At 42.5% G+C, this 27039-nt stretch overlaps 1 protein-coding gene across 1 annotated transcript in view; it reads left to right on the top strand.

Moving 5' to 3' along the window:
* Nucleotides 1-860: 860 nt before the first annotated feature.
* LRPPRC (leucine rich pentatricopeptide repeat containing) overlaps nt 861-27039 on the top strand; it is a 337307-nt gene continuing 311128 nt past the window's right edge. The window contains exons 1-5 of the mRNA XM_073628468.1: nt 861-1041; nt 16497-16696; nt 21783-21905; nt 24600-24721; nt 26531-26589. Of these exons, the coding sequence (XP_073484569.1) occupies nt 947-1041; nt 16497-16696; nt 21783-21905; nt 24600-24721; nt 26531-26589 (599 nt within the window). The 5' untranslated portion in view covers nt 861-946. The remainder of the gene's footprint in view (nt 1042-16496; nt 16697-21782; nt 21906-24599; nt 24722-26530; nt 26590-27039) is intronic.

Below are 27039 nucleotides of genomic sequence, written 5' to 3'. Positions count from 1 at the left end.
TTTAGAAGCACATGATTAGAGCCCGAGGCTCTAATTGGCTTCAAAAAAGGGTGGGCTTGGGGCGCAGTGAGCCCTCCAACTTGTGTGACAATAGTGAATTAATATTCGCTATTGTCTTCCTGATTCTCCTCCTGGCCAATCAGGAAGCGGGTTTTGAGACCCGTCACCCGATTGGCCGAGAGAAGAAGTAATCCTATTGGTCGCTGAGGAGGAGGAGGGAGGAGACGCAGGGGAAGCCGCCGTAAAGCCCAGGAGGAGGAGACGCAGGGTGAAGCCGCCGCCTGCAGGAAGTGTTGCCCATGACCTAGATAGGGTAATTGCAAGGCTGGGGGAAGGGGCAAATTGATTGTTTGCCGCCCCCCACAAAAAAAATACCACCAACCATCACTGCCGTATCGCAAAAAATGGCCTGAACATGAAGGGGGTAAAACCTTCCGGAGGGCAAGTGGTTAAGATTCCTCAGTGATACAGTCTTACTTTAATGATATTTTTATTTGGTTTAAAGGGGTTTATCATAATCAAAAAATGTTTTCCAGGAAGCAAAACTTTTGAAAACTGTTGCTGTCCAGTGTCTTTTTATTTTTGTTTTGTCACTTTCCGGATATTTAGTAAAAGGTGCAAAAAATAAATAGCGAATGTATTGTGTAGTAATTCTATTTAATATTTTAATAGTCAAAGAGCAGCTGCACCTTTTCTTTTCTTTAAAACTTTTTTTCAGCCTTGGCACAGTGTGACCACTGCACCAATCCTGCCATCTGCTTCTGTCTCCTCCAGCATTAGCTGTACCCGGCGGCGGTTGCCATGACAGCACGACACCGCTCTACTGGCGGAAGTGCCCGTACTCCGGCTTCCCCTGGCGTCACTTCCTCTGCGTCTCGCGTGCTCTGGCTCCTGTGTGATCACGTGTTCCCACTGTCCTTGGCCACCGGCGTGAGTTGTGATCATCATGGCTGCTCTGTTAGCTGGAGCCCGGCTTGTCCTTCGCCAGGGGCTGCGCTTCCTGCCGGCTTGTACGGTGCGGCCTGCGGCTGTGTCAGTCAGGTGAGTCCCTTCCCCTCCCAGGGCTGTGCAGGGGCTGGGTGACACCTTGTAGAGGGTGTCACCTGCAGGTGGGCTCTGGCTGGCTGTCAGTGATGTGAAGAGTTGTCCTTGGAAATCTGGGCAGCCTGGTTGTTGTACAATGTAATTATTTCTGTATGGGTGTTGCATGTTTACCTGCATTTATCATAGTAGCTGAGAAATACGCCTTGGCTGGCTTCCTTTTTTGAAAATGCTGGTTGCCCGGCTGCACTTAACGTAAAGGCACTTTAAAAAAAAATTAAAAAAAATAAATAAAAATTTAAGCACTTCAATACCCGACACTTTCACCCCCTTCCTGCCCAGGCCAATTTTCAGCGCTGTCATACTTTGAATGACAATTGCGCGGTCATACAACACTGTACCAAATTACATTTTTATCACTTTTTTAAGACAAATAGAGTTTCTTTTGGTGGTATTTAATCACCACTGAGTTTTTGAGTTGCTAAACAGGAAAAAAAAATCAAAACTTTTGAAAAAATATAAAGTGTTTGTTTTTTTTTTTGTTTTTTTTTAATTTTTTTTTTAGTTTCTGTCTCAAAATTTTGTAAATAAGAAATTCATTTCCTTCACTGATGGACACTAATAGGACGACACTGATTTGCTGCGCTGATGGGCAATAATAGGTATTTGCAGTGGAAGAGAACACGAGGGCCTATTAAGTGCAGCTTTAGAAAACTTAAATAAGTAAAAAGGAGTGTTACAATCACAAGCACATAAGCAGTGGCGCTGCACATCTGGTCTTCTGCGTCATCTTAGCTCGGGGAACACACGTCTGGTAGAGCAGGCTGACCGAACCCGGCACTTCCAGATCTCGTGAAACGCACTGTGGGAACTGGTGTGACGTCACTTCCTTGGTGTGACGTCACTTCCTTGGTGTGACGTCACTTCCTTGGTGTGACGTCACTTCCTTGGTGTGACGTCACTTCCTTGGTGTGACGTCACTTCCTTGATGTGATGCGTTTGCCGAGCATGCGCTCCTTTAGGCACTGAAAGGCGTTACTGGGGGGCGGGGGGGACACTGGGCACCCCCCCTGCTCATGAGAGACGCTTATCGGGGGGCTCCTCTATTCACGCCCTGTCAGCACGAGGAGAGAAATGCTGATTACCAGCACCTCCTAGTTACGCAGTGATTGGACACAGCTGATCACGTGGTAAAGAATCAACGTCATAGGTTTTTTACCGTGATCGGAGATGCGATTTGTCCAGACGACACACCTCACCACTGATCGCCATGCTGAGCACCCCCCCCCGGGTATTGATGGCGGTGGTCGGGGGAATGGCTGGTCATCAATGATTGCAGTGCATTTTTTCTATTATTACATTGTCAGTCGTTTAAGTCTCCATAATGCGGAATCAGTGGGATGCCTGAGCTTGTCGCCGGCCACTAGATGCAGCGTGGCATTTGCTATCAGATGCAGTTTTCTCTGTGCAATGTATGACCATAGGAGAGCAGTCCCCCCCCCCCCCCCCCCGTGTGTCCCTGGGGATCAGCACTGTCCCGTCTATGAAATCTTACATCCCCCTGTGTGGTGCTGCAGGATCGGCACTGTTGTTGCCTGGCATTGTTTGTTGTTTGTGCTTTCAGGGGAATCTTTGGCTCGAGCTATTGGAAGGAAGAAAGACACTCGTATGCAAGAAGACAAAAAATGGCTGCACAACCTGAGTGGAAATTTTAGAAAAAGGAATTGTCCCCGATGAGGGGTTTGCTAGGCAGCAAAGAGTATTAAAAAATATATCGAAAAAATGTCATGTTAAGACTTTTTATTTATTACAAAGTATCAAAAAATTTTCTTATCTTAGACATTAATAATCAGGACATGAGCTGTGATCCACAATTAATGAATAAAACCAACATCACTGACAAGGCAGTGTACAGTAATGATACATATCGATCCTGCACCATAAACAGATGGTAAATAAATCTTGTGAATGAATCTTGATGCGTTTCGACCCCCTCGGGTCTTCTTCAGAGGATTTGGTGGACTGTAAAGTGTTAACATATATTGTAATTCTCCATAGGTAGTAAAAAGAAAAAACAGTATTGAGTGTTTATTTTCATATATTTACCCATCACGATGTATTAAGCCACATTAGTGGTCTCTGAGTGAAAGGACCCCCTTACTCGATCTCTAAATGGTCAACTCGGTCAACAAGAGAGATCGCTGCCCATGCGCGCCTTGCGAGGAGTCATGCAGCGGGTAATCCCAAAAAGGTTTCCCTTAACCTCCCTAAGAAATTTTGGGATTACCTGCTGCATGACTCCTCGCAAGGCGCGCATGGGCAGCGATCTCTCTCGATGACTGAGTTGACCATTTAGAGACGCTGGGATCGAGTAAGGGGGTCCTTTCTACTCGGAGGCCACTAATGTGGCTTAATACATGGTGATTGGTAAATATACGAAAATAAACACTCAATACTGTTTTTTCTTTTTCTTTTTACTACCTATAGAGAAAAACAATATATGTTAACATTTTACAGTCCACCAAATCCTCTGAAGACACAAGGGGGTCGAAACGCGTCAAGATTCATTCACAAGATTTTTTTACCATCTGTTTATGGTGCACGATCGATATGTATCATTATTGTACACTGCCTTGTCAGTGATGTTGGTTTTATTCATTCATTGTGGATCACAGCTCATGTACTGATTATTTATGTCTAAGATAAAAACATTTTTTGATACTTTGTTATAAATAAAAAGTCTTAACATGACATTTTTTCTATATTTTTTTTTAATACTCTTTGCTGCCTAGAAAACCCCTCATGGGGGACAATTCCTTTTTCTAAATCTTCTTTTGGCTCGAGCTTGGCTTGCTTTCCTTGATTGAATCACAGAGCCGGCATATGCGCAGTAGCTGAAGGGACAGGAGGCAGTGGGGCCCGGCATCTGACAGGCCGTAGAATGGTACCGGTCTGGGGGTTGGGGAATCCTGCTACAGATACACCCAGTGCCAGTTATACACCCCCCACTCTCTCCTCACAGGAGTTTGAGCAACAGGAAGTTATGACTCCGCTGCCCTCAGATTCTCCTGTGAAAGCAGGAAGTGGTGCTGGAACCAGATAAGTGTTAGGCCTCGTTCACACGGGGGGGGTACCGTATGCCTGTGCAGGGCCGTGTTCACCAGGTCTCCTGTGCAGAGAGTCCCATTGATGTCAGTTGGGATGCAGCAGCTGCACGGACACAGCCACTGCTCTCAATATGTGTGGATGCGTGTCCCTGAACCTTCCCTGTCTGAGTTTAATAGTTTACTCAATTTTTTCGGTAGAATATAAAAGATGAGGTTGGGCCAAATAAAACCTTAATGTGAACAATCACCTGGTAAAACAATCTATTCAGTTTAAAATAGAAATGTAAGGCAAAACATTTTTGTATAGCTATAAAGATTTTTTTCCCCTTTTTTATAAGTGATCACATTCCCTCTGTTCTCAGCTGCATAAGAGCTGGGGGGAGGAGAAGCAACAGCACACTGAGCTTCCCAGTGCATGGCTGTGCAGCAGGGGTGTGTCTGGATAAGCCTGATCATTGGAGAAGAGCACATGTAGTTCTCAGCATAGCTAGAGAACTGACCACGGTAAGTTCTCCTGCTTAGTGCGGTCAGTTCTTAATAGGAAAGCAGAGGGACTGGCAGGAACACCAGGGATTTTACACAAAGGAAGCAATACAAAGAGAACAGGATACTTGCACAAATCAGGAATATAGTGTTGGGGTAACAAATGCTTTAAAGGCAAAGTTCACATTTGAAAATAATAAATGGACAGTTTTTTGCAGGTAAAAAAGTGCATATAATCCCCCCCCCCCAAGGAGCCTGCAGAACATTGCACCCACGATTAAACGATCACCGGTGCAATGTCCAACTCCTGCAGACTCAGGATAGCTGTCTGCCTGTACCTCTGATATTTGGCAGGCAGTTTCATGAGAGCAGGAAGATCAATGAGCTACAAGGATGCTCACCAGTGCCATCACAGTTCATTGAGAACTATGAGCCATCTGCAGCGGTGGCCATCGGTACTTGTAGTTGATTCTTTCACAGAACTTTGTAGATTACTGATTGAGCCCTTCACAGCTCACTGTTTTTAGATTGTGACAGTGGGTGCAGGGAGAGCATCACCTGCCCTCTGTCACAATGGGGGGGAGGGGGCGCATCGGGAGAAGAAGGTGCAGATGCTGGAACATGTTCCCCGCTAAAAGCAGGTGGGACATAGAGCTGCTTGATTCTGGCTAAAATGAGATTCACGATTTTCTTAGAATAAAGATCATGATTCTCGTGGTGTAACATCTTCAACATTATACAAAAAAATATTGTGCTAACTTGACTGTTTAATTTTTTATTCAATTCATTAAAGTGTATTTTTTCCCAAAAAATTGCGTTTAAAAGACTGCTGCGCAAATACAGTGTGACATAAAATATTGCAACAACCGCCATTTTATTCTCTAGGGCCTCTGCAAAAAAAACTAAAAATAAAATTATATATGTTTGGGGGTTTTAAGTAATTTCCTAGCAAAAAATACTGATTTTAAAGTGTTACTAAACCCACAGTAAAATCAGTCTATATATGCTGTTAAGCATGCTTGTTATACTCACTGTGCAACTTAAGGGGTTAATCCTCTGCATTGTGTGTCCTGTATGCACAGATCTTCCCCTTCCTGGACTGCCTATCTGGGGAAAGCCAGCTAACACAGGCAGGGTAGCCGACCTGCACATGCTCAGTTGTGTCTTTTTATGCTGGAGAGAACATTTCCTTGTTCTCAGAGCTAGCCAGGTCACATGATATTGACATCACACATGTGGGCGTGTATACAGGCTGTAGTAGAAATCTCCTCTTACCTTTACTCTCAGCCCTGGAGAAACTCTGCAGTTTATCATGTAACCGTAGTATATAGATCATCCAGAAAGGTATATAGTGGCAATATTTTAATGTAAAAATAGGATTTATAAGCTGTGGGCACTGTGGGGGGTGATGATCTATTTTCATATCATTGGGTTTAGTAACACTTTAACTTGTAAGCAACAAGTGTCAGAAACAGGTTTAGTGGTTAAGTGGTTAAACTGACCTCATTTGCAGACAGAAGTTCATCCCTTTGATCTAAAGGAACTAAATGTTAAAATGTTTATAGTTATCTCTGCCTAAGCCTTATTGTGATAAACTTTGCAGGTTGCCTGTTGTGGTTGGTTTTTTTTTTTTTTTTTTTTTTTTTTATTTAGCTGTCAGCAGTGAGCAGAGAATTCTCTGCTATACAAACTAACAATATAAAAAACAATGAAAGTGTCTTAATCTAATACTAAATAATACAATAAAATAAAGTGTCAAGTGCTTCCAACGGCAATTCACATATCCAGGTTGAAAGGAGTCTCAGAGAACACACTCACAAAGCACACTCCCCTCTTGTGACCCCACTTACTAGAGCTTAAGGACCCTCAGCTTTGCAGTCCAAGGGTCAGAAATGCTTAGTGGGGTTATGGTGTAAGGATCCAAAATCAGAGAGGCTTCCACGGATGATTTACATATGGACCATAGAGGATGATAAATATTTGAAAAAAGAGAGAAGAAGGTACATAGTGAACTAAGTTACTGCGCATTAACAAAAACGCTACTCACGAGACGGCTTGAAAAACGGGCATCAGTATGTTCCGGGTTTGCATCTGCAGCATGCGTTCCACAGATACCGGAAGTTGCGTCACTGGTACGTAAACCGGAAATGATGCGATTAGATTATTGCACTTTCATTGTTTATACTAATAATCCAATAGTGTTGTTAAAATTTGTATATCTAGAGAATTCTCTGCGCTGAATCAAGGAAATGCTGTTTTAATATCCTGAGGGGGGTAGAATCGCGATCTCGATTCTTTTATTGATTAATCATGCAGCTCTAGTGGGACATGTAACATGTTCCAAAGGTGAACTTATCCTTTACACTTGCATGAGTCAGTGACGCAACGTCAAAATTTGGAACCCAAAATTATTCATAGGTGACACTTTAAAAAGCTCACCAAGGTCATCAGTTTAGAGTTAACCACGAATAATGGTTCAAACAAGGAAAACTCTGCTCTAGGTGAGCAGTCACCACAGTCTGGATGCGCTGAGTGCAAACCACGGCTTGCCACCAATGATAGGAAGAAAACAACGGCTGCCCACCACGGGAACGCTCCAATGATTTTATTTCAAAAATGGCAAATGACAGCCAACAAAGACAGAGTGTCTGAACCCAGGAGGTGACGCGTCCGTTTCACGCTGACGTCAGTGCTTCTTCAAACCATGGTTTGAAAGGCACGTGTCACCTCTTGGGTTCGGACACTCTGGCCCTTTGCTTAAAAAGTTTGGAGACCCCTGCTCTAACCCAAGGAATATCTCCTGGTGCCAGGGTCCACAGGCTTCATGGTGGGGACTTTTAAATGTGTAAGAATATCAATTATGATTTTGATCATAATTGAATATTTTCAAAGTGCAAATAGTGTGACTCAAAAAAAAAAAAAAAAAAAAAAAAAAAAAAGTAGAGTTGCCCCGATACCGTTTTTTTTCTTTTATCGGTGAGTAAGAGTACCGATATGTGTGCTCAAGTGATATAGATGTCTTGTGCGCTACCAATGAAGAGTGTCAAAGAATGTTTTAAACGTAGGAGAACCAATCCACAGCCGCTGAGCATAGTCAAACTCCCATAATCTGTGTATAAAATATTAAGAATAAACAACGCATAATGCAGCGCTATGTGATATATCACTCAGGTGAAAAATATATATATAATTGCCGTGACTTCAGCCTGGGTTCACACAGGAGCAGTGCAAGAAACCACATGTGATTCAGACAGGAATTGCACTGCATTCCTGTTCAAATTGCATGCGATACTTTGCAGTGCGATTTGAGCCCATTCATTTTGTATGGGTTCAAATCACACCACAAATGTATCAGTACTGGCGAGTACTTGAGCACACATTAAAAATAAACAAATGCAGCGCTATGTGATGTATCACACTCAGGTGAAAAAATATATATAATTGCCATGAGCAATGCGCGAGTGAATGTTGGAGCAACTTGAATTCCCAAACAAAGAATATAACTGGTAAAAAATATATAAATGAAATACTTGTCAAGCAAGTGCACAGTGAAACAAATATAAAATAATTGAAGTAAACATCAAAATATCAAAAATTACACACACACACACACACACACGGATCTTGAGAGCCCCCTGAGGAAGACACGTGATCGCCCTGTTTCGTCACGCGTAGGGGAAAGGGCCAGTATGGTGGAGGAGACAGTCACTTGCTCTCTGAGCTAGCTGCTGATTCACACAAGCCTGCAAACCATTTGGAGATTATTTTTCACGTTGTATGTTTTCTACGGCCTGGTGTGCTGCAAGCACCCATAAAGTGTGAGTGCCCTGATGTTTACCTACAATAAATTGCTATATTTAAACGATAATGCTCTATCTGGCCTCTTTTGTATTTTAAATTGAGGATACCATCCTTGGATTTGACCTGGGGGAGCCTGTAAATCCTGCTACTTAGAGCCCAGAAGTGGTTCAGCTGCTGTTGTGGACCAAACTTAATTGTACGGCCAAACGATTGGAGGTGAGCGCAGTCACATGGGTGGGAAGCACGTTTGAAGTTAGGGTTATTATTATTTGGATCATCATCACAGAGTCACTTTATGGGACATTATATATATTCTTTTTTTCTCACTGTGGACGTGCTGAAATGCAAAACATTTTTTGATGTTTACTTCAATTTTTTTATTTCTTTTGCCATTTATTTTCTTTGTTTGGGAATTAAAGTTGCTCCAACATTCACTCGCTCATTGCTCACGGCAATTATATATATTTTCACCTAAGTGAGTGATATATCACATAGCGCTGCATGTGTTTATTTTTAACGTGTACTCGTCAGTACTGATACATTTGCGGTGCGATTTGAACCCATACAAAATGAATGGGCTCAAATTGTACTGCAAAATATTGTATGCAATTTGGACAAGAATGCAGTGCAATTCCTGTCTGAATCGCATGCAGTTTCCTGCACTGCTCCTATGTGAACACAGGCTGAAGTCACAATGACATGCCTGGGTTTGCACCGGAATGGTGGGGTACACCGCATGTGATTCTTTACAGTATGATTTGAGTATTTTAATTTTGTATGGGCTCAAATTGCACCGCAAAGGTATGGGTTTAGGTATCTGAAAAGGGGGAGGGGTTTGGGACTTTAAATGAAGCATAAAACATGTTGGGGTCAAATGCTTACATCCTTGTTTAGTCTCGGTTTAGGTAACAGAACATTTGTACAAGTACTCATGCAAATGCTCAGTATCGGCACCGATGCCTTTCCTGGCATCGGTGCAACCCTAATAAAAAAAAAAAAAATGTATAATGTTCGTTAAAGTGTTACTAAACCAAGGAGCCTGCATTCACTATATCTGGTCTCCCACAGTACACAGAACATGGAAATTCAGTTATTTTAGTAAAAATAAACTGCTAAATACCGTTTCTCATCAGCAGTATAGAGCAGTCTTGTGAGATTTATCAGTGCCTGGTTATAGCTTGTAGGAGGAGTTTTAATTCTCCCCTGATGATGTCCTATGAGCCTGCAGGACCCCTGACCCTCTGTCTGGTCTGTGCTGATTGGCCCTGTGCAGATCACATGCACCCTCCCAAGAAAAAAAAAACACTCTCTAGTAATGCACACCAAACTGAGCATGTGCACTCTCACGTTCCTGAGTGCACATGCTCAGTTTGGTGTGCCTTGCTAGAGACCCTCTGACCAGACAGAGGGTCAGGGGTCCTGCAGCCTCATAGGACATCATCAGCTTAGAATTAATATAATTTATAGAATATCAAAATGTGTATGTTTTCTACAACACAACATAGATAAACCCCCCCCCCCCCCCCACAAAAGTAATGGAAAAATGCCATAATGATGTGAAAACGAGATGGGACAAAAATGGACTGCAAAGTTGAAATGAGTCTCTCGATAGAGTTCGCTGAAGTGGTAAAAAAACGAAAAAAACAAACTGAGCATGTGCAGAGTGCTCCCTAAGGCTCTGTTCTATCAGGAGATGGATTGGGGACTATGGAAAAAGGGGAGGTTAAAAGAAGACAGGATCAAACGGCCTTTTTACACAATGCAGAGAATTAACCCCATAGGTAAAATAAGCATGCAAATACAGACTGATTTTACTGTTGAGGGTTTAGTAACACTTAAAGGAAATACCCAACCCCCCCCCCCCCCCAAAAAAAAAAAAAAAACCTTTTAACATACAATTATGAATTAATAGAAAAATATCTTCATTCTTCCAAGAAAAGTGTCAGCAGTGTCCACAGTCACCAGAATATTGTCAGGATGCGGGCTTACCAGACCAAAATGACTCCCTTATTCAGAGTGGTCAATAAAAGCTCCACCAGTATAGACCTGCATCAGTGGTATCTCTCCATGCACATCCCAGGGTTATCTATCTGGACTGCTCACCAAACAAGTTTCTCTGGTTTCCCAGCGGCTCTGATTCATGTGAAAATAAGCATATAAACACTTCTCGTAGTGTAGAAAATCACTTAAAGTTGTTGTAAACCCTGTTACACCACTTTTACCTACAGGTAAGCCTATAGTAAGGCTTACCTGTAGGTACCGTGAATATCTTCTAAACTTGCACCGTTTAGGAGATATTCACCTTATCCACATGTGCCAACGTCATTGGCACATGCGCACTGAAGAAACAGCTCGCTCGTTCAGCAGCTGTGCCGTGACCGGCGGCTCCGGCCAATCACAGCGCCGGAGCCCGCGAACCTGGAAATAACTTGGGGAGACATGTCGTCGGTCAAAGTGCTGTACGGAGACCGCTGCAACAGCTTCTATCTAAGGTAAGTATTTCCAAATTAGCTAGTATGTATACTAGCTCATTATGCCTTTTGTCTTGCAGTTTATTTATTTTTTGAGAGTTTACAACCACTTTAATGTATTAAGTTAAAATTACACTTACAAATGTGGGTAAACCATGCACAAAAATTAAAATCAGCCGGCAAACGGCATGAACTTCTGGTCAACTTCCCGTACGTGATGACGTCAGTGGGTATGTCAGTGATCAGGAGCTGCAGGTGGATTAGCTCTGTGTCAGGAGGATGAACGACAGTATGGAGTTGGGTTCTTCCAGAAAAGCTGCTACTGATGCTTCAGGTCCTGCTGAGCAAGTTGTTCACCCCATCCTCATGGGCAGATTTCATGGGTTCCAGTGGCATAGTTCATATCCGTGCATCAGTTCCAGTGTCAGGGAATAAACTAGAAAAACACACCGGAATGTACCGTATATACTCGAGTATAAGTCGAGCCCCTAATTTACCACAAAAAAATGGGAAAACTTATTGACCCGAGTATAAGACGAGGGTGAGAAATGCAGCAGCTACTGCAAGTGGAAAAGAGGGTCAACAATGCCCATTTGCAGCCTCACTGTGCCCATTTGCATGCCTCACTGTGCCCCTTTGCAGCCATAGGTCCCCCGAACTTCAAACTCCGTAGTTCAGGGTTCCTAGATGCCCCCTAGCTGCAGCCAAAATTTGGGGTCTCTGAACCCAAAGGGTCCTGAAATGACATTGCTGCAGATGGGCACAGTTGACCGAATTTGGGGGCCTGTATCTCGGGGCCACTTAGTGCTAGGAACCCCAAATTTGGTGTGCAAACCCAGTGAAACTAGCACCATAAAATATCCAAAAAAATTGGGTTTCTAGCACCAAGTGGCCCCGAGATACAGGGCCCCAAAAATCGTTGCAGCACTTTTCTGCAGCAGAGAATGACATTTTCCGAACCGGATTTGGGGCCCCGTATCTTGGGGCCACTTGGTGCTAGGAACCCCAGCTTTGGATATATTACGGTACCAGTTCCACTGGGTTTGCACACCAAATGTGGGGTTCCTAGCACCAAGTGGCCCTGAGATACGGGGCCCCAAAGTCGGTTCGGAAAATGAAAATTTTTGCTGCAGAAAAGTGCTTGACTCGAGTATAAGTCGAGGGGGGCACTTTCAGCACAAAAAAATGTGCTGAAAAACTCGACTTATACTCGAGTATATACGGTAACTCATAAAAAAAAAAAAAAAAAAGTGACTTTGGGGAAAAAATGGGAAAAAAAGGGGGAAAATGCACTGTAACACATTGTAAACGCCTCAAAACCATGCGTGCAGAAACACAGCTGGAGTGCATTTTTGTGATGCCAACCAACTCTTAAAGAAGAGAAAACCCAGCCATGGGGTCATTACCGAATGTACGGAGGCTTGCAGAGCAAGGAGGTGTGTACCATTCCAGTATGGCAAACGTTGAAAGAAACCATAGCAGTAGAAAAGTGCTTACTTTGCTGGCTGGCTTCCTTCGACAAGGAAGATGGCAAATTTTGGGAGCAGTGTCCCAAATTTGATTGATATCTGTCAAAAGTCTCTAAGACCGACTTATCCTGTGAGGACATAGGGGCATTAAAAGACCCCCCTACGTATAAGAAGGCAGCATCCTTCCTCGGAGCATACAAAAGGAAACCCAGGTAAGGCTACCCGGGTAAGAAAAGCGGCTACTAGGGCAACAGAGGGTCTTAATCCGGGCTAATCATAAAAGTACAAAATGTATTAAGTTCAATAATTACAAAGATTGGGAGCTAAAAAAAAGTGCACTGTATGGGAAGCAGTATCTGGCAACTTCCCACAACATGCTTCAAAGTTTAAAACATTGAAAAGTGATGGATAGAAGTAGACAAAAGATAGAAAAAACACATATAACATTACACAAACACAAAATCAAAAACAAAAGTCCGGACGCCAAATACCATTCACATAAGGCGGTCATGTGATAATTATGGCTTGATTGTGTACAAACACCTGATCAGTATTTCCTGACACTCGTTATGTGAATGGCCCCCAGGGAGTTGTGGTCACTCACTGACCCTCATTGATTCTGAAACAATGCTGATTGGCTATTGCAGGATGTATTTCTGGTGGATGGTAGATGATTGGGAATGATCTAATGATAGTATTGTCCTGGTGTGGGGACTGGTTGGAGCATTAAATTCAGATATTAGTCCAGTAAGTGAAGGGTCTATAGGTGAAAATGGTAACCCTTTATCTTAATAGCTCCTTGGAGACCTCAGTCCAAAATTAGATCCCTGCAAGTAATCCAGCCATTCTATGGACATATTTGGCCAGGTGATGAAAAAGGCACAGGAATTGAAAAACAATGATGGTCAGGTGCCAAGAAGTTCTGCAACAATTCCTACACACTTGATAGCAGATTGGATATCGGGGTACTCCTAAACGTGTGAGATGTATAACTTGGAACTGTATAATTGCAGTGTTCAGTACATTCAAACAATCACTAGCAGAGTAAGGACAACATTCTTTGTCCATTCATGTAATGACCAAGGCTGACTGCAAGATGAGTGAATGTACAAGGGAGGACCACTCCGTGGATCGTAACACGCTTCTGATCAGCCTCTTTTCAAATTGGCTGTTCCAGCACATGGTATGTAAGAATACACGTCCATACGTTACGACATCCTGGTAGATTCAGGTGTTCAACAGTTTCCACTGTATCGGTATTAAGCCAGTGCTGTGTGTCAGCCGCACGTAAGATCAGCCGGTTACTTCATGAAACAGATTGATCCACTGGATAGTCCACAGCAAACATCATTTGAAACGGGCAGCAGGAAAGGATGTCTTCCGCTCTTAGCCCCTGTTGGAACGGGGCATACTGTGATTGGCATCACGTGACTGTTGTGATGTCAACGCGTTTCACTAGAGGAGTAGCGTAGCTTCACCTGGACATATTGCCCATGGAAAAAATCGATTAGCTGCTAAAGGCTATTCACGTAACGTTGTGGTTTAGGGTCGGTTCACTGGATAGTCCAGTGCCTTTTTTTTTTCTGCATCAAAAACTCATGAACAGTAGATTATATGGGTTCCAGTGGCATAGTTCATATCAGTGCGTCAATTCCAGTGTCGGCGGGGGGGACACAGAATGTATCACATGGAAAAAAAACAAAAGGTAACTTTGGGGAAAAAAAAACAAAAAAGGGGAAAATGCACTGTAACACATTGTGAAAACCCCTCAAAAACATGCATGCAGAAACACATCTAGAGTGCATTTTTGTGGTGCCAACCAAATCTTAAAGAAGAGAAAACCCAGCCATAGGGTCATTACCGAATGTACGGAGGCTTGCAGAGCAAGGATCTGTGTACCTTTCCAATATGCCAAACTATGACACACACCATAGCAGTAGAAACGTGCTTACTTGGCCAGCTAGCTTCCTTCACCAAGGAAGACGTCAAATTTTGGGAGAAGTGTTATTCTGATCAAATTAGATTATCTGTCAAAAGTCTCTAAGACTGACTTACCCTGTGAGGACATAGGGGCATTGAAAGATCCTACGTATAAGAAGGCAGAATCCTTCCTCAGCCTGGGAAGCAGGGGCAGCAAATTTTAAGCTGGCCATTGACTGATTTAAATTCAGCCGTTTCCTGCTATAGGCAGGCTGGCTGTACTGACGTCGATCCATCGATTGACTTAAGAAAAGAAAAAACAGCCTGTGGTTTTTTTTTTTTTTTTTTTTTTTTTCATCAGACTTATGCCAGCAGCTATAGCCGTCAGAAGTGATCATTGTATTCTGCTTGTGGGGTCAGGCTCCCCCGCTCTTTCCTCCGGCAGAAGGCAATAGCACTGTGGGAGGGATTCTGTGTCCCAGTCTGTGTTCATGGAGGGAATTGATCAATTTTCTGTCCTTCAACCTATGGTTGGAAGGACAAAAATTGCATAATGTATGGTCTCCCATAGGAACCATGTACATAGCTTGTACCTTGGAGCTATAGCTAGGGCAGTTACGTTTCCACTTTCAAACTGGAGTTCAGGAAGAGCAATTGTTAGTTTCTTCCAGTCAAAAGCAGTAGCGTATAATATGGATGTTTCAGGAGAATCTGTCACATTTTCTGCCAGAGCTGCTATTTTAATTAATGCCTCCACTTGGCCTGGTGACATCAAAATGATGTGATGATGTATCATACATAAGGCTTACTGTTCAGCCGAGACCTATTCTTCTGATCCAAATTAGAGATAGCACTGGGTAGTTCACAAGTGGTTTTCTGGCTCCAAAGAGTACAAAAGCGTAAACTTTTTTTGCTTTTTTGTCAAAATAAAGCTCCCAACAGGAATAATTATAAAGTTGACCCTTCAAAAAAAAAAAAAAGGGAGAGTAACAAAGGGTGAGGAATTCTAATTTTAACCCTCCTTAGGTCACCCCAAAAGCCCAGCGACTGGTTGGAGGAAGTTTTGGGGTCATTTAGTCCACAGTCGCAGGAGAAAACCGAGAACATTTCTCAGTCTTATTTAATCTGTTATCTGATTATAATTTTGTAGATTGGCCCCCTTCAAGGTTTTGTGTCCCATCCCTTCCACAGAATCAAGAGCAATTGGCTGTATTGTATTACTTCTGGATAACTTTCTTCGGCATTCAGCAAAGGAACTGCTCAGGAGTTTAGGTTGGATAAACAACTAGAAGTCTCACCTCATGCCAACACAAATAAAGATGTTTTGGGGTATTGGATTCCATTTAGCTGTGCACGTTTCTTCTAGAACAAAAGATTCTGAAACATCCTCATGTGGGGCATGTGTTTTCAAATGCATCAAAAACTATAATAAAGAAAATGGGAAGGTTTATGACATCAGCCATTTTGGCAGCATTGTGAGCACAGCTCCATTGCATCATTAGAGAACTTCCTACTTTCTGTCTGGGCCGGAGATTGAGACTCCTTGAGATGATGGTCCAATTTCTGCATTAGATCAAACACTCATTGACATGGTGGTCCAGAGTGGAGCATTATATAGTTATTGTTGTTGAAAAAAGTCCACCCAGTTCAACCAACACAGAAAAAAAACTCAGAAAACCTCCAAATTTACAACCCTTTACCCACAGTTGATCCAGAGGAAGGCATAAAAAGAATCTTTCAATGATGCCAAATGCATCAAATCAACACAATATGAATTACAATGGATGCCAGTTCTTGGGGCAGTAGCATACACTAATTGCCAGGGGGCCACACCAGTTGATGTTCATAGCAGCAGATTTTTTTTTTTCTTTTGGGGGGTAATGATTTTTCTTTCCGTATCTACTTTGCTATTAGACTTTAGCCTTGGCCTTTGCCTTTCGGTCAATTCTCAGGGTAATTCAAAAAATTGTCCAAAGGAATTTTATTTGCTCCATTCTGTCCAAAACATACATGGTTTGCCATGCTACGCAGCCTTCACTTCATGAAACTTGTGTTTTGAAAAGTTTTTTTGTTTTTATTCGTGAGTCGTATGTTTCCTGTTTTTTTTTTTTTGGAGGGTGAAGCCAATCTTCCACATGCTGTCTTGGAATATTCTTGGAAATAAAGTTACCAGGTAACTAACTTTTTTTTCTATTTTTTTACAGATGTTTCCCTAGCCCAGCGAGGTTTCTTACGACAGCTATACAAGATAAAGACGCCATAGATATAGATCCTGAGCCAAGTGACCAGACGCGATTCCGTTCTGAAGGATGGTCCCTCCATCATTTTGGAACCAGGTTGAAAAAAACTGGACGGATTAGTAGAAGCCAACTTCTTAAAGCCTTAAATTCGGTTTGCCAAGCAGGTAACCTATTTCACTCACTATTTGAACTTGAGTTTTGTCTTTGCTCATGTCTAGTGCAAGGGTTAAATATTTATTGTGGCAGCACATTGTTAACCACTTTCCGCCCAGCCTATTGTCAAATGACGGCTGGGTGGGACATTCATCAGTCCGGGTGGATGTCATATGACGTCCTCCAGGAACGCCCCCATGGGCCGCGCTGCGGCATGATCTGTCATTGGCTGTGCCCACCAAACAGAGTCGATGACTGATCATTGTACCGGCCCCCTGCTTTTACCATGTGATTGCTGTGGCCAATTGCAGCAGATCTCATGACAATTGTAAACAATGAATGGCTTTGATTAATGCTATTCATTGTGTACAATTGTGTTGCTAGCTGTGATTGGTCACGGTGATCACATGGTACAGACAGGGCCAATCACAGCCCATCTGTACCATGTGGTTAGCTGTTGCCAATCACAGCTAACCACAATAGTAAACACTGAATCAGTTTAAATAAAAATGGTTGCTTATACCTCCTAAAATTCACTGGTATAAGCAATCGTATTGTGTATGTCAAAAAAAAAATCCTTATCACTTACCTAGAGTATTAGTGTTACTATGGTAACACTGTATTACTCTGGTCAAAGTGTGTGTTTAAAAAAAATCGCTCAAAGAAAAAATGATTTATTAAAAAGGAGAGAAAAAAATATATACATTTATTTTTTTTAATCGTTTTTTTTTTCTTTATTTTAACATACTGTCACCAATTCGGTGTTCCTGATCACCGCCACACCAGTTATATGATGCACTGGTGACAGTATGTAAAAAAACCAAAAAAATATTTGTTAAATTTCTTCATATTCCAAAAAATGACTACTTCAAAAAACTCGCAATGCCTCTTAATAAATGCCCTGGATTGTCTACTTTCCAAAAAGGGGTCTTTTGGGGGGTATTTGTACTGTCCTGGTGTTTTCAGGCCGTTGAGGAGAAATGAAATGGGCCGCAGAGCGGTGGTAGAAGCGAAAAAAAGATGAGTATGCTGGTGGAGGGAGGAGGGGGGGGGGGAATGGAATGGTTAATGCAAACCTGTTGGTTTATCCTCAGTGGGCGAAGCACAGGTTTGCAATAAAATGTATGTATAGTCAGAAACCTTTTTTTTTTTTTTTTTTTTCATTTTGGATTGAAAGGGAAGAGGTTAGAACTCAAGCCAGGCTTTACTGTTTGGGGCTTTGTTAGAAAGTTTTCCCCTTACTTTCTGTTTTGGAGACATTTTACTGGACAGAAAGAAAAACTCTCTAACCGTGAAACAAACAATACAAAGCTGACAGAGGTTCTAGCATTTCCCTACTTAAAGTGGAACTTCACCCAAAAGGTAAAGTTCCGCTTTTCCTCTTCCTCTCCCCCGATCCTCATCCCCCCAACCCCAATAGGACACATTTGGCGCATATTGTTTTTTGGGGAGGGGAGCTGGTACCTGGTTTTGACTGCCACTTTGATCGCCTAGGCCAGGGGTCTCCAAACTATGGCCCTCCAGTTGTTCAGGAACTACAATTCCCGCCATGACTAGTCATGTCTGTGAACGTCAGAGTTTTACAATACCTCACGGGACGTGTAATTCCGCAACAGCTGGAGGTCCATAGTTTGGAAATTCCTGGCCTAGGCGATCTGAGTGGAAGTTCTTCTCCTCCCTCCTCCCTACCAGCAGCCTTCTGGGACACTTCACAGATCCCAGACAATTGCAGGACCATTTATGCGGCTCAGGCATGCGCAGTGGGCAGCTGGCTGTAAAGCTGCAAGCAGTTGATGTTTTGGATCGAAGACCGGTGAAGAAACCAGTTTGGATGAGCACAGCGCTGAATCCTGGGACAGGTGAGTGTCTGTTTATTAAAAGTCAACAGCTACAGTTTTTGTAGCTGCTGGCTTTTAATTTTCCTACAGGTGACTGAAGCTCCTCTTTAAACTCAAAAAAGCATTTTTATTTTTGTCTCTGCTGATTCATATACTCATTACAATCTGTGCAATCTTGTTTAGATCTAACAAGTATGTAGTACAAGGGCTTGCTGATTGGACAAGCGGTGGGATAGTTTAGGTAGGTCCTCATATTACAAAGTTTTGGTAGTTCTAAGGCTGATTATCCACTTGCCGACAGCATAACGAGGTTATATGGCGGCAGAGTGGCTATCCTGCTCAACCTCAGGGTAGGGGGCATGCGTGCGCCGCTGATTAGTCACAGCAGAAGCCGATCAGCGGGTGCCGACCAATGGAAGTCCGCTGGCACCCGCTGATCATCGAGGAGAAGGATAGAACAGAGCTCTGCCTATATAAACAAGACAGAACTCTGCCCTGTCAGTGTGGATGTGCTGGTTTTTTTCAACCGCAAAGCGGGCAATAAAATCCAGCACATTCCTTAATAAACACAAAAACAAAGGTTAGGCACACATTTAACCCTTTGATCGCCCTAGATGTTTATTTCCTTCCAAGGCAGTGTCATTAGTACGGTAACAGTGCATATTTTTAGAACTGATCACTGTATTAGTGTCACTGGTTCCCACAAAGTGTTGGTGTCAGATTGCCCACCATACTATCACAGTCCCACTATAAGTCGCTATAACTTTTGCGCAAACCTATTAATATATGCTTATTGGGATTTTTCTCACCAAAAGTATGTAGCAGAATACATATTGTGTACACGAAAAAAACTAAACCAAAAAATAAGTTGTGCAAAAAGTGTCACCAAATAGTAAAAAAAAAAAAAATTGTTAGTGACAGCTGCACTCACAAAATGTCCACATAAACATTATACATATTAATATTAATGAAAAACGTGTTGCGCTATCAATATGAAGCCCATAAATTCAATCAAGTAAGAAATTAATATATCAAAAACTGTACATAAGAATGTGTTAAAAATGCATTCATAAATCCAGTAAAGTCCATCAGAAAAAAAGTGCTCATGTGTAAAAAGTTCATTTATACTTGTGTATCAGCAAAAATCAGCATGGAACGCAAAATCTTCACACACAACTCTCTAAAGCTGCTTATTACCGTAGCTAGTCTGACCCCAAGATGGGGGTCTGACTGCACTTTATTCAAGTATCCCCATGGGATGGATGGATATCAGGAGCCAAGATTCCAGGATGGTTTACCATACAAACAGAGTTTTGGTAACTGTAAGCGCAAACACACAAGTCCATATATAACAGGAGATATAAAGGGCTGAGCAACTTAGTCCATAGGGGACAGGCTGGAAGTTCAAGGGTTAAGTGGTAACCGGTAATGTAATGATTAAAGTAGGCTGGTAGGCTAGGCGGTTGCTGTCCTCAGAGAGCTGGCTCTGTGATGGATGAGAGAGGGGTAGAGAAGGAAGCGCCACCTGAGTGTAGTATTAACAAATGATGTTTAATGACACCAGGTAAAAAACTTACAGGATAAAAACATATAAAAGGCTCATCTGTATAGGTATGTGGTCCTCGGTGTTCCCTCTGATCCTGTGGTGGTGACGCTAATAGGCCTAATTAGGCCTATTGAAGGAGCAGTGGCTCCGAGCGCATAGCCTTCTCTCAACCTCCCTTCTAGCCCTCCTCCCTGGACGATCCCTCCCCTGGATACCGAACCCGGAAGCAGATGGACGACCTGTGATGTCATGCACGCTCCACGTGTGCTCCACGCCGGCCCCCTAGTCTCTTCCTGATGGCCACAGAAGGAGCTCCCGGCTGGTAATCCACCTTCTGCAGCCCAGCATCCCTGCAGCGTCACCACCACGGGATCAGAGGGAACACCGAGGACCACATACCTATACAGATGAGCCTTTTATATGTTTTTACCTGGTGTCATTAAACATCATTTGTTAATACACTCAGGTGGCGCTTCCTTCTCTACCCCTCTCTACCATATAACCAGAATGTTCAACAGTAGGCTCAGAAAAAGGGAGAGACCAAGAAGGAACTCATAGTGCTTGTATTTAAAAATCCAGGCTTTTAAATGCAGGTTAAAACTACTTGCAAGAAGGCAAGAGTAAAATCGGGGGATGGATTAGGGACAGTGGAAGAAGGGGCAGATTAGGGCTGGGGAAAAAATCGATTTAAATTTTGAATCGAGTTGAGAGGTCAAATCGATTCAAAATGTAAGCAAATCGATTTTTTTAGATTTTTTTTTTTTTTTTCACCGCGCCGGTCCTCTGGAGCTGCGGGCAGGAGTTTTTTAGGCGAGGCCTCGCCTAAAAACTCCTGCCCGCAGCTGCTCAGGACTGGTGCGGTGTCCAAAAAAAAAACAAAAAAACTTGATTCGAATCGTGAATCGATTTTTTTTTTTTTTTTTTTTTTTTTTTAAATCGCAGATTTTTTTTTTTTGGGGAAAATCGCCCAGCCCTAGGGCAGATCAGAGAAGACAGAATCAGCCTTTTTACACAATGCAGAGGATTAACCCAAACTGAGCACGTGCAGAGTGCCTCTAGGGCTTTGTGCTATCAGAAGATGGATTGGGGACAGTGGAAAAAGGAGGATCTGAGAAAACAGGATCAAACAGCCTTTTTACACAATGCAGAGAATTAACTCCTTAGGTTCCACAGTGAGTATAACAAGCATGCTATGCTGCATATACAGACTGATTATACTGTTGTGGGTTTAGTAACACTTTAATTGAACAAGAAGCTGGTTGGTTACAATGCATAGCTGCACAAGATTCTGTGTGCTCCAGTTTTAGTAAACTTCCCATTTGAGTGCCTTTTATAACATGCCTTATGTCATTTCACACGCTTCTCTTTTATGAGCCATCCTATGAAACTCCCTACCCCAATCTGTCCAACTATCTCGTACTCTATCCACTTTTAGGCGATCCCTACAGACTTTTCTCTTCAGAGAAGCCTATCCTGCCTCCACCCAACTGTACTTTTATTTTCTCCATCACCCACAGTTATTACCTTTTGTGGCACTTGACCCTGTCTCTTAGATTGTAAGCTCTAACGAGCAGGGCCCTCTGATTCCTCCTGAATTGAATTGTATTGTAACTGTACTGTCTGCCCTCATGTTGTAAAGCGCTGTGCAAACTGCTGGCACTATATAAATCCTGTATTATAATAATAAGCACTTAACATTCTTTCTCTTTTCAGGTATTCCATCCAGCACCCAGGCCTGGTTTCTCTTGCATGCATGCGGGTCTTCAATGCCTGGAGTGCCCCCATCAGAAAGAACTGAGATTGCAGACACAGTCTGGAGAAAGCTGCAAGAATTAGGTGTGGACTCTTACACTTTCAATTAATTTTTATTGAAGTTTTAATGGTATACAGGGGGTCAAGGGGAAGTGAGCAGTTCATACTTATTTCACATATTCACCAGCATGGCTGAGTCAGAAATACAAGATCTGAGCAAAAGCATTAGGACACCAAATGTGCTTTTGGGACCAGCCTTTTCACCTTGGGGGGGGCTGGGGTGTTGGGGCGCAGCCTGGGTCTCACCAGTGATCTTGTCCTAGGCCGGCTCTCCTCCTTCCCCCTTCTTCTTCACGGCCATTGAGAGGGAAGGGAGTAATGGCTTTGGGAGATGGGAAGCGGGCGCCCTCTGGTGGTTGGAGGGTGGCAGTGCAGGTTGTGCCGGCTCACTCACCTGCCGCCCAGCCCTTAGCAGGCCACGGACTAGCAGCGGTCCGTGGCCCAGGGATTGAGGACCCCTAGTCTAGAGAGATCCTAGGCAATGTTGAGTAGCCCAAATCTCAATGAGAAGATCTTGCACTATGCTTCACTGTTTTCTTGCAAGATTTGGAGTACTCCGCATTCCCGGGGATCTTGTCGGTAGGATGATAACCTCATCCTCTGCACTGTGAATAAAGTTGAGTATTATATCTAAACTTACCCTGCAGGTATTTTTTCTATGCTGCATTTCAGCCATATTGGGGAGAGCCACACTTAAAAGACGGCTCTTGATTAATAGTCAACTTGGTATGGCTTTGGTTGGGATAAAGCTTCCATTCTTAGGTTTGCATCATGCCTGGTAGCCAGACCTCATTCTTACCATAGGTTCACATATATATGCGTTTCTGTGCGCCGCGTTTATACAGACATGGCAGCCCGTTCATTTCAATGAATGGCAGCCCGCCTTGTTTTCTCACAGCAGCGCAGTTTCACTGTGGATGGTTTAGAGTGTGGGAATTGCTGCGATACCCGCAACAACATGCAGAGGTATGAACCTAGCATCGTCTCAGCTGTCCACAGGCCTTTTATATACGTTAGCTGACTGATGTTCAGGGCTTTCTCTCTGCTATAGGAGTCTGCTGCTGGGTGAAAAGGCTGACAGAGCACTAAAATATGTCAAGTTCTGCATATGTTTTGGGAAACGCATTAAGATTTGTTAGGAACCTTAGGCAACAAACAGCATCGTAAAGGCCAATGAACACACCAGACAGGTCAGGGATAAAGTTGTGGAGAAGTTTAAAGCAGGGTTAGGTTATTAAAAAAAATCCCAAGCTTTGAACATCTCACAGAGCACTGTTCAATCCATCATCCGAAAATGGAAAGAGTATGGCACAACTGCAAATCTACCAAGACATGGCCGTCCATCTAAACTGACAGTCCAGGCAAGGAGAGCATTATTCAGAGAAGCAGCCAAGAGGCCCATGGTAACTCTGGAGGAGCTGCAGAGATCCACAGCTCAAGTGGGAGAATCTGTCCACAGGACAACTATTAGTTGTGCACTCCACAAATCTGGCCTTTATGGACGAGTTTGCAAAAGGAACGCCATTGTTGAAAGAAAGCCATAAGAAGTCCTGTTTGCAGTTTGTGGGAAGCCACGTGGGGGACACAGCAAATGTGAAAGAAGAAACTCTGGTCAGATGAGACCAAAATTTAACTTTTTGGCCTAAAAGCAAAACACTATGTGTGGCAGAAAACTAACAATGCACATCGCCCTGAACACACCATCCCCACCGTGAAACATGGTGGTGGCAGCATCATGTTGTGGGGATGCTTTTCTTCAGCACAGACAGGGAAGCTGGTCAGAGTTGATGGGAAGATGGATGGAGCCAAATACAGGACAATCTTAGAAAACCTGTTAGAGTCTGCAAAAGACTTGAGACTGGGGCCGAAGGTTCACCTTCCAGCAGGACAACGACTCTAAACATACAGCCGGAGCTACAATGGAATGGTTTAGATCAAAGCATATTCATGTGTTCGAATGGCCCAGTCAAAGTCCAGACCTAAATCCAATTGAGAATCTGTGGCAAGACTTGAAAATTGCTGTTCACAGACGCTCACCATCCAATCTGACAGAGCTTGAGTTATTGTGCAAAGAATGGGCAAAAATGTCACTCTCCAGATGTGCAAAGCTGGTAGAGACATCCCCAAAGCAGCTGTAATTACAGCGAAAGTTGGTTCTACAAAGTATTGACTCAGGGGGGCTGAATACTAATGCACACCACACTTTTCACATGTTTATTTTTAAAATATTTTGAAAACCATTTATCATTTTTCTTCCACTTCACAATTATGTGCCACTTTGTGTTGGTCTATCACATAAAATCCCCAAAAAAAGAAAACATTTACGTTTTTGGTTGTATCATGACAAAATGTGGAATACTTCAAGGCACTGTATTTTTATATATTATATGTGTCTGCTCATCCAGCATAGTGTAGTCAAATATGACGCTAGTTTGTGGCCAATGTTGTTTGCTGAATCTCTGGTCAAGTTAGTATATTAGATGTAGCTGAAATGAAGTCTGTGGTTGTATGTATCCGCTGATGTGGAATGCAAATAATTGAATTGAAAATTAATATTTAGATTTCAATGGCTGATCATTGGAAATAATGGGGTATGTGCTTGGTTTCACCGTGGCAGATTCCCATAAATGTAATGTATGCACACAAGTGTTTTGTCCATGTTTTATTACTCTTTAGTGATATGGAATTCTGATTTCTTTTTTTTTCCTTTTTTATTAGGTGTTGTCTTCAGCGAAACCCATTACAACGTTTTACTGAAAATTTACCTTGAAAATGAACACAAATTCTCACCTACTGAATTCCTTTCTACCATGGAGAATGCTCAATTACAGCCAGATCAAGTAAGTAATGAGCATGTATCTACAAAATGCTCACAATCCTTTTTTTTTTTTTTTAATTTTTGCTCAGCTGGAATATTGGGGCTTTTTTCTAAAACATGGGAGCAATGAGTCATGTTCCTTTTAAACACTTGACCCCCGGAAGATTTACCTCCCTTACACGACCTGGCCATTTTTTTGCGATACGGCACCGCATTACTTTAACTGACAATTGTGCGGTCGTACAACGCTGTACACAAATAAAATTTGTCATTTTTGTTTTCCGCATAAAGCTTTCTTTTGTTGGTATTTGAATACCTCTGCCTTTATTTTTTGCGCTATAAACAAAAAAAGACCGACAATTTTGAAAAAAACCCCAAAACACTAATTTTATTTCTACTATAAAACGTATCCAATAAACAAATTGAATTTTCTTCATAAATTTAGGCCAATATGTATTCTGCTACATATTTTTGGTAAAAAAAATTCCAATAAGTGTATATTGATTGGTTTGTGCAAAATTTATAGCATCTACAAACTATGGGATCTATACTGGAATTTTATTTTATTTTTTACTAGTAATGGCAGCGATCAGTGACTTATAGTGGGATTGCGATTTTGCAGCGGCCAATCGGGCGCTAACTGACATTTTTGACACTTCGTGGGAACCAGCGAGACTAATACAGTGATCAGTGCTAAAAATATGCACTCTCACTAGAGCTGCACGATTAATTGTTAAAAATCGAAATTGCGATCTTTTTCCCTTTAACGATCTTAAAAACAGCATGTCACGATCTTTCTGAAATCTTTTTAACAAGTGCAGAGAGTTCTCACAGCTGGAAAAAAATGCAGGAGCCTTTCAAGTTTTATTGCAACACAAATAAGTAGAAACAAAGTATCTCTTCCTTCTTTTATCAAAGGAAAGAACTCCAGCGAGTAGATGAGGGAAGTTTAACCATTTAAAGACCAAATATTTTCTGACATTTGTTGCTTACAAGTAAAAATCATTATTTTCTGCTAGAAAATTACTTTGAGCACCCAAACATGATATTTTTTTTTTTATTTTTTAGCAGAGACCCTAGAGCACAGGTGTCAAACACAAGGCCCGCGGCCCGAATCCGGCCCTCCAGGTCATTTCATAGGGCCCTCGCACCTCTCCTGCAGCTGCAGGAGAGCTCCAGCCTCCTCTGGTCCTCCACCAGACCCTTACTTTCTGCTTTCAAGCAATGCATCCAGCTTCTTCCCAGCAGTAGCATATGGAAAGGGGTTGCCCTGTGATGTAAGGGAGAGTGGGTGACTCAACTTCTGATGGTGGGGTGGCCCTTGACTTTTAATGTAAGGGGAGGAGATGCGCTGGACATCTAATCTTACAGATACAACTGGCCCTTTTGAGGGCAATCATAATGCTGATGCGGCCCACGATGAAATTGAGTTTGACATCCCTGCCCTAGAGAATAAAATGGTGGTTGTTGCAATGTTTTATGTCACAACGCATTTGCGCAGCGGTTTTTCAAAAGCAATTTTTTTTAAAAAAAAAATACACTTTAATTAAAAAAAAAAAAAAACTAAACAGTAAAGTTAGCCCAATTTTTTTGTATAATGTGAAAGAAGATGTTACACTGCGAGAATCGTAATCTTTATTCTAAGCAAAAAAAAAAAAATCGTGATTTCTCATTTTAGCCAGAATCGTGCAGCTCTAACTCTCACTGTACTAATGACTAATTTGACTAATATACTCATTTTATTTTTACCAATACTGAAAATCCTTTTCTTGAAATAATATGCTTCCATGTACATTGTCAAAGGTGTTTCAATAATGTGATTTCTTTTCAGAATACCTATGAAGCACTGATTGCAGCTTACTGCAATGAAGGAGATATTCAAGGAGCAAGGTGGGTTTTAGGACCTTGTATTATAAGGGCACAAAGCCACTATTGATAAATATTTCAGGTTTGCAGGGCTTGGTTATACTATGGGGATGCGCAGGTAGTTTCCAGCTTACATTTTTCTTTGAGAAGTAAGGACTCGTTCACACCGCATATGTACACTGGTGTGCACAGGTGTTTGTGCACCTGTGTGCAGGCAATTCAATTCGTGTCTATTGTGATGCATTGGCTGCACGGATATGACCACTGCTCCCAATTTGACATTCATTTGCGTCCCTGAATACAGACAGAGTGCGTTCAGGGACATGTACCGGCACCCACATGGATGTCAGTATGGGAGCAGTGGGTGTATCTGTGCAGACACGATGACCAAATTGACTTGGACTGCCTGCACAAGGATGCACGCAACACCTGTGCATCCCACACGGGCAAACATGCCCCTTGCACGGTTGTAAG

Source organism: Aquarana catesbeiana, linkage group LG04 (assembly GCF_042186555.1).
Source record: "Aquarana catesbeiana isolate 2022-GZ linkage group LG04, ASM4218655v1, whole genome shotgun sequence".
Classification (NCBI taxonomy): domain Eukaryota; kingdom Metazoa; phylum Chordata; class Amphibia; order Anura; family Ranidae; genus Aquarana; species Aquarana catesbeiana.
Note: the sequence above shows the minus strand (reverse complement) of the source record. Positions and strands in the feature narration are given on the sequence as shown.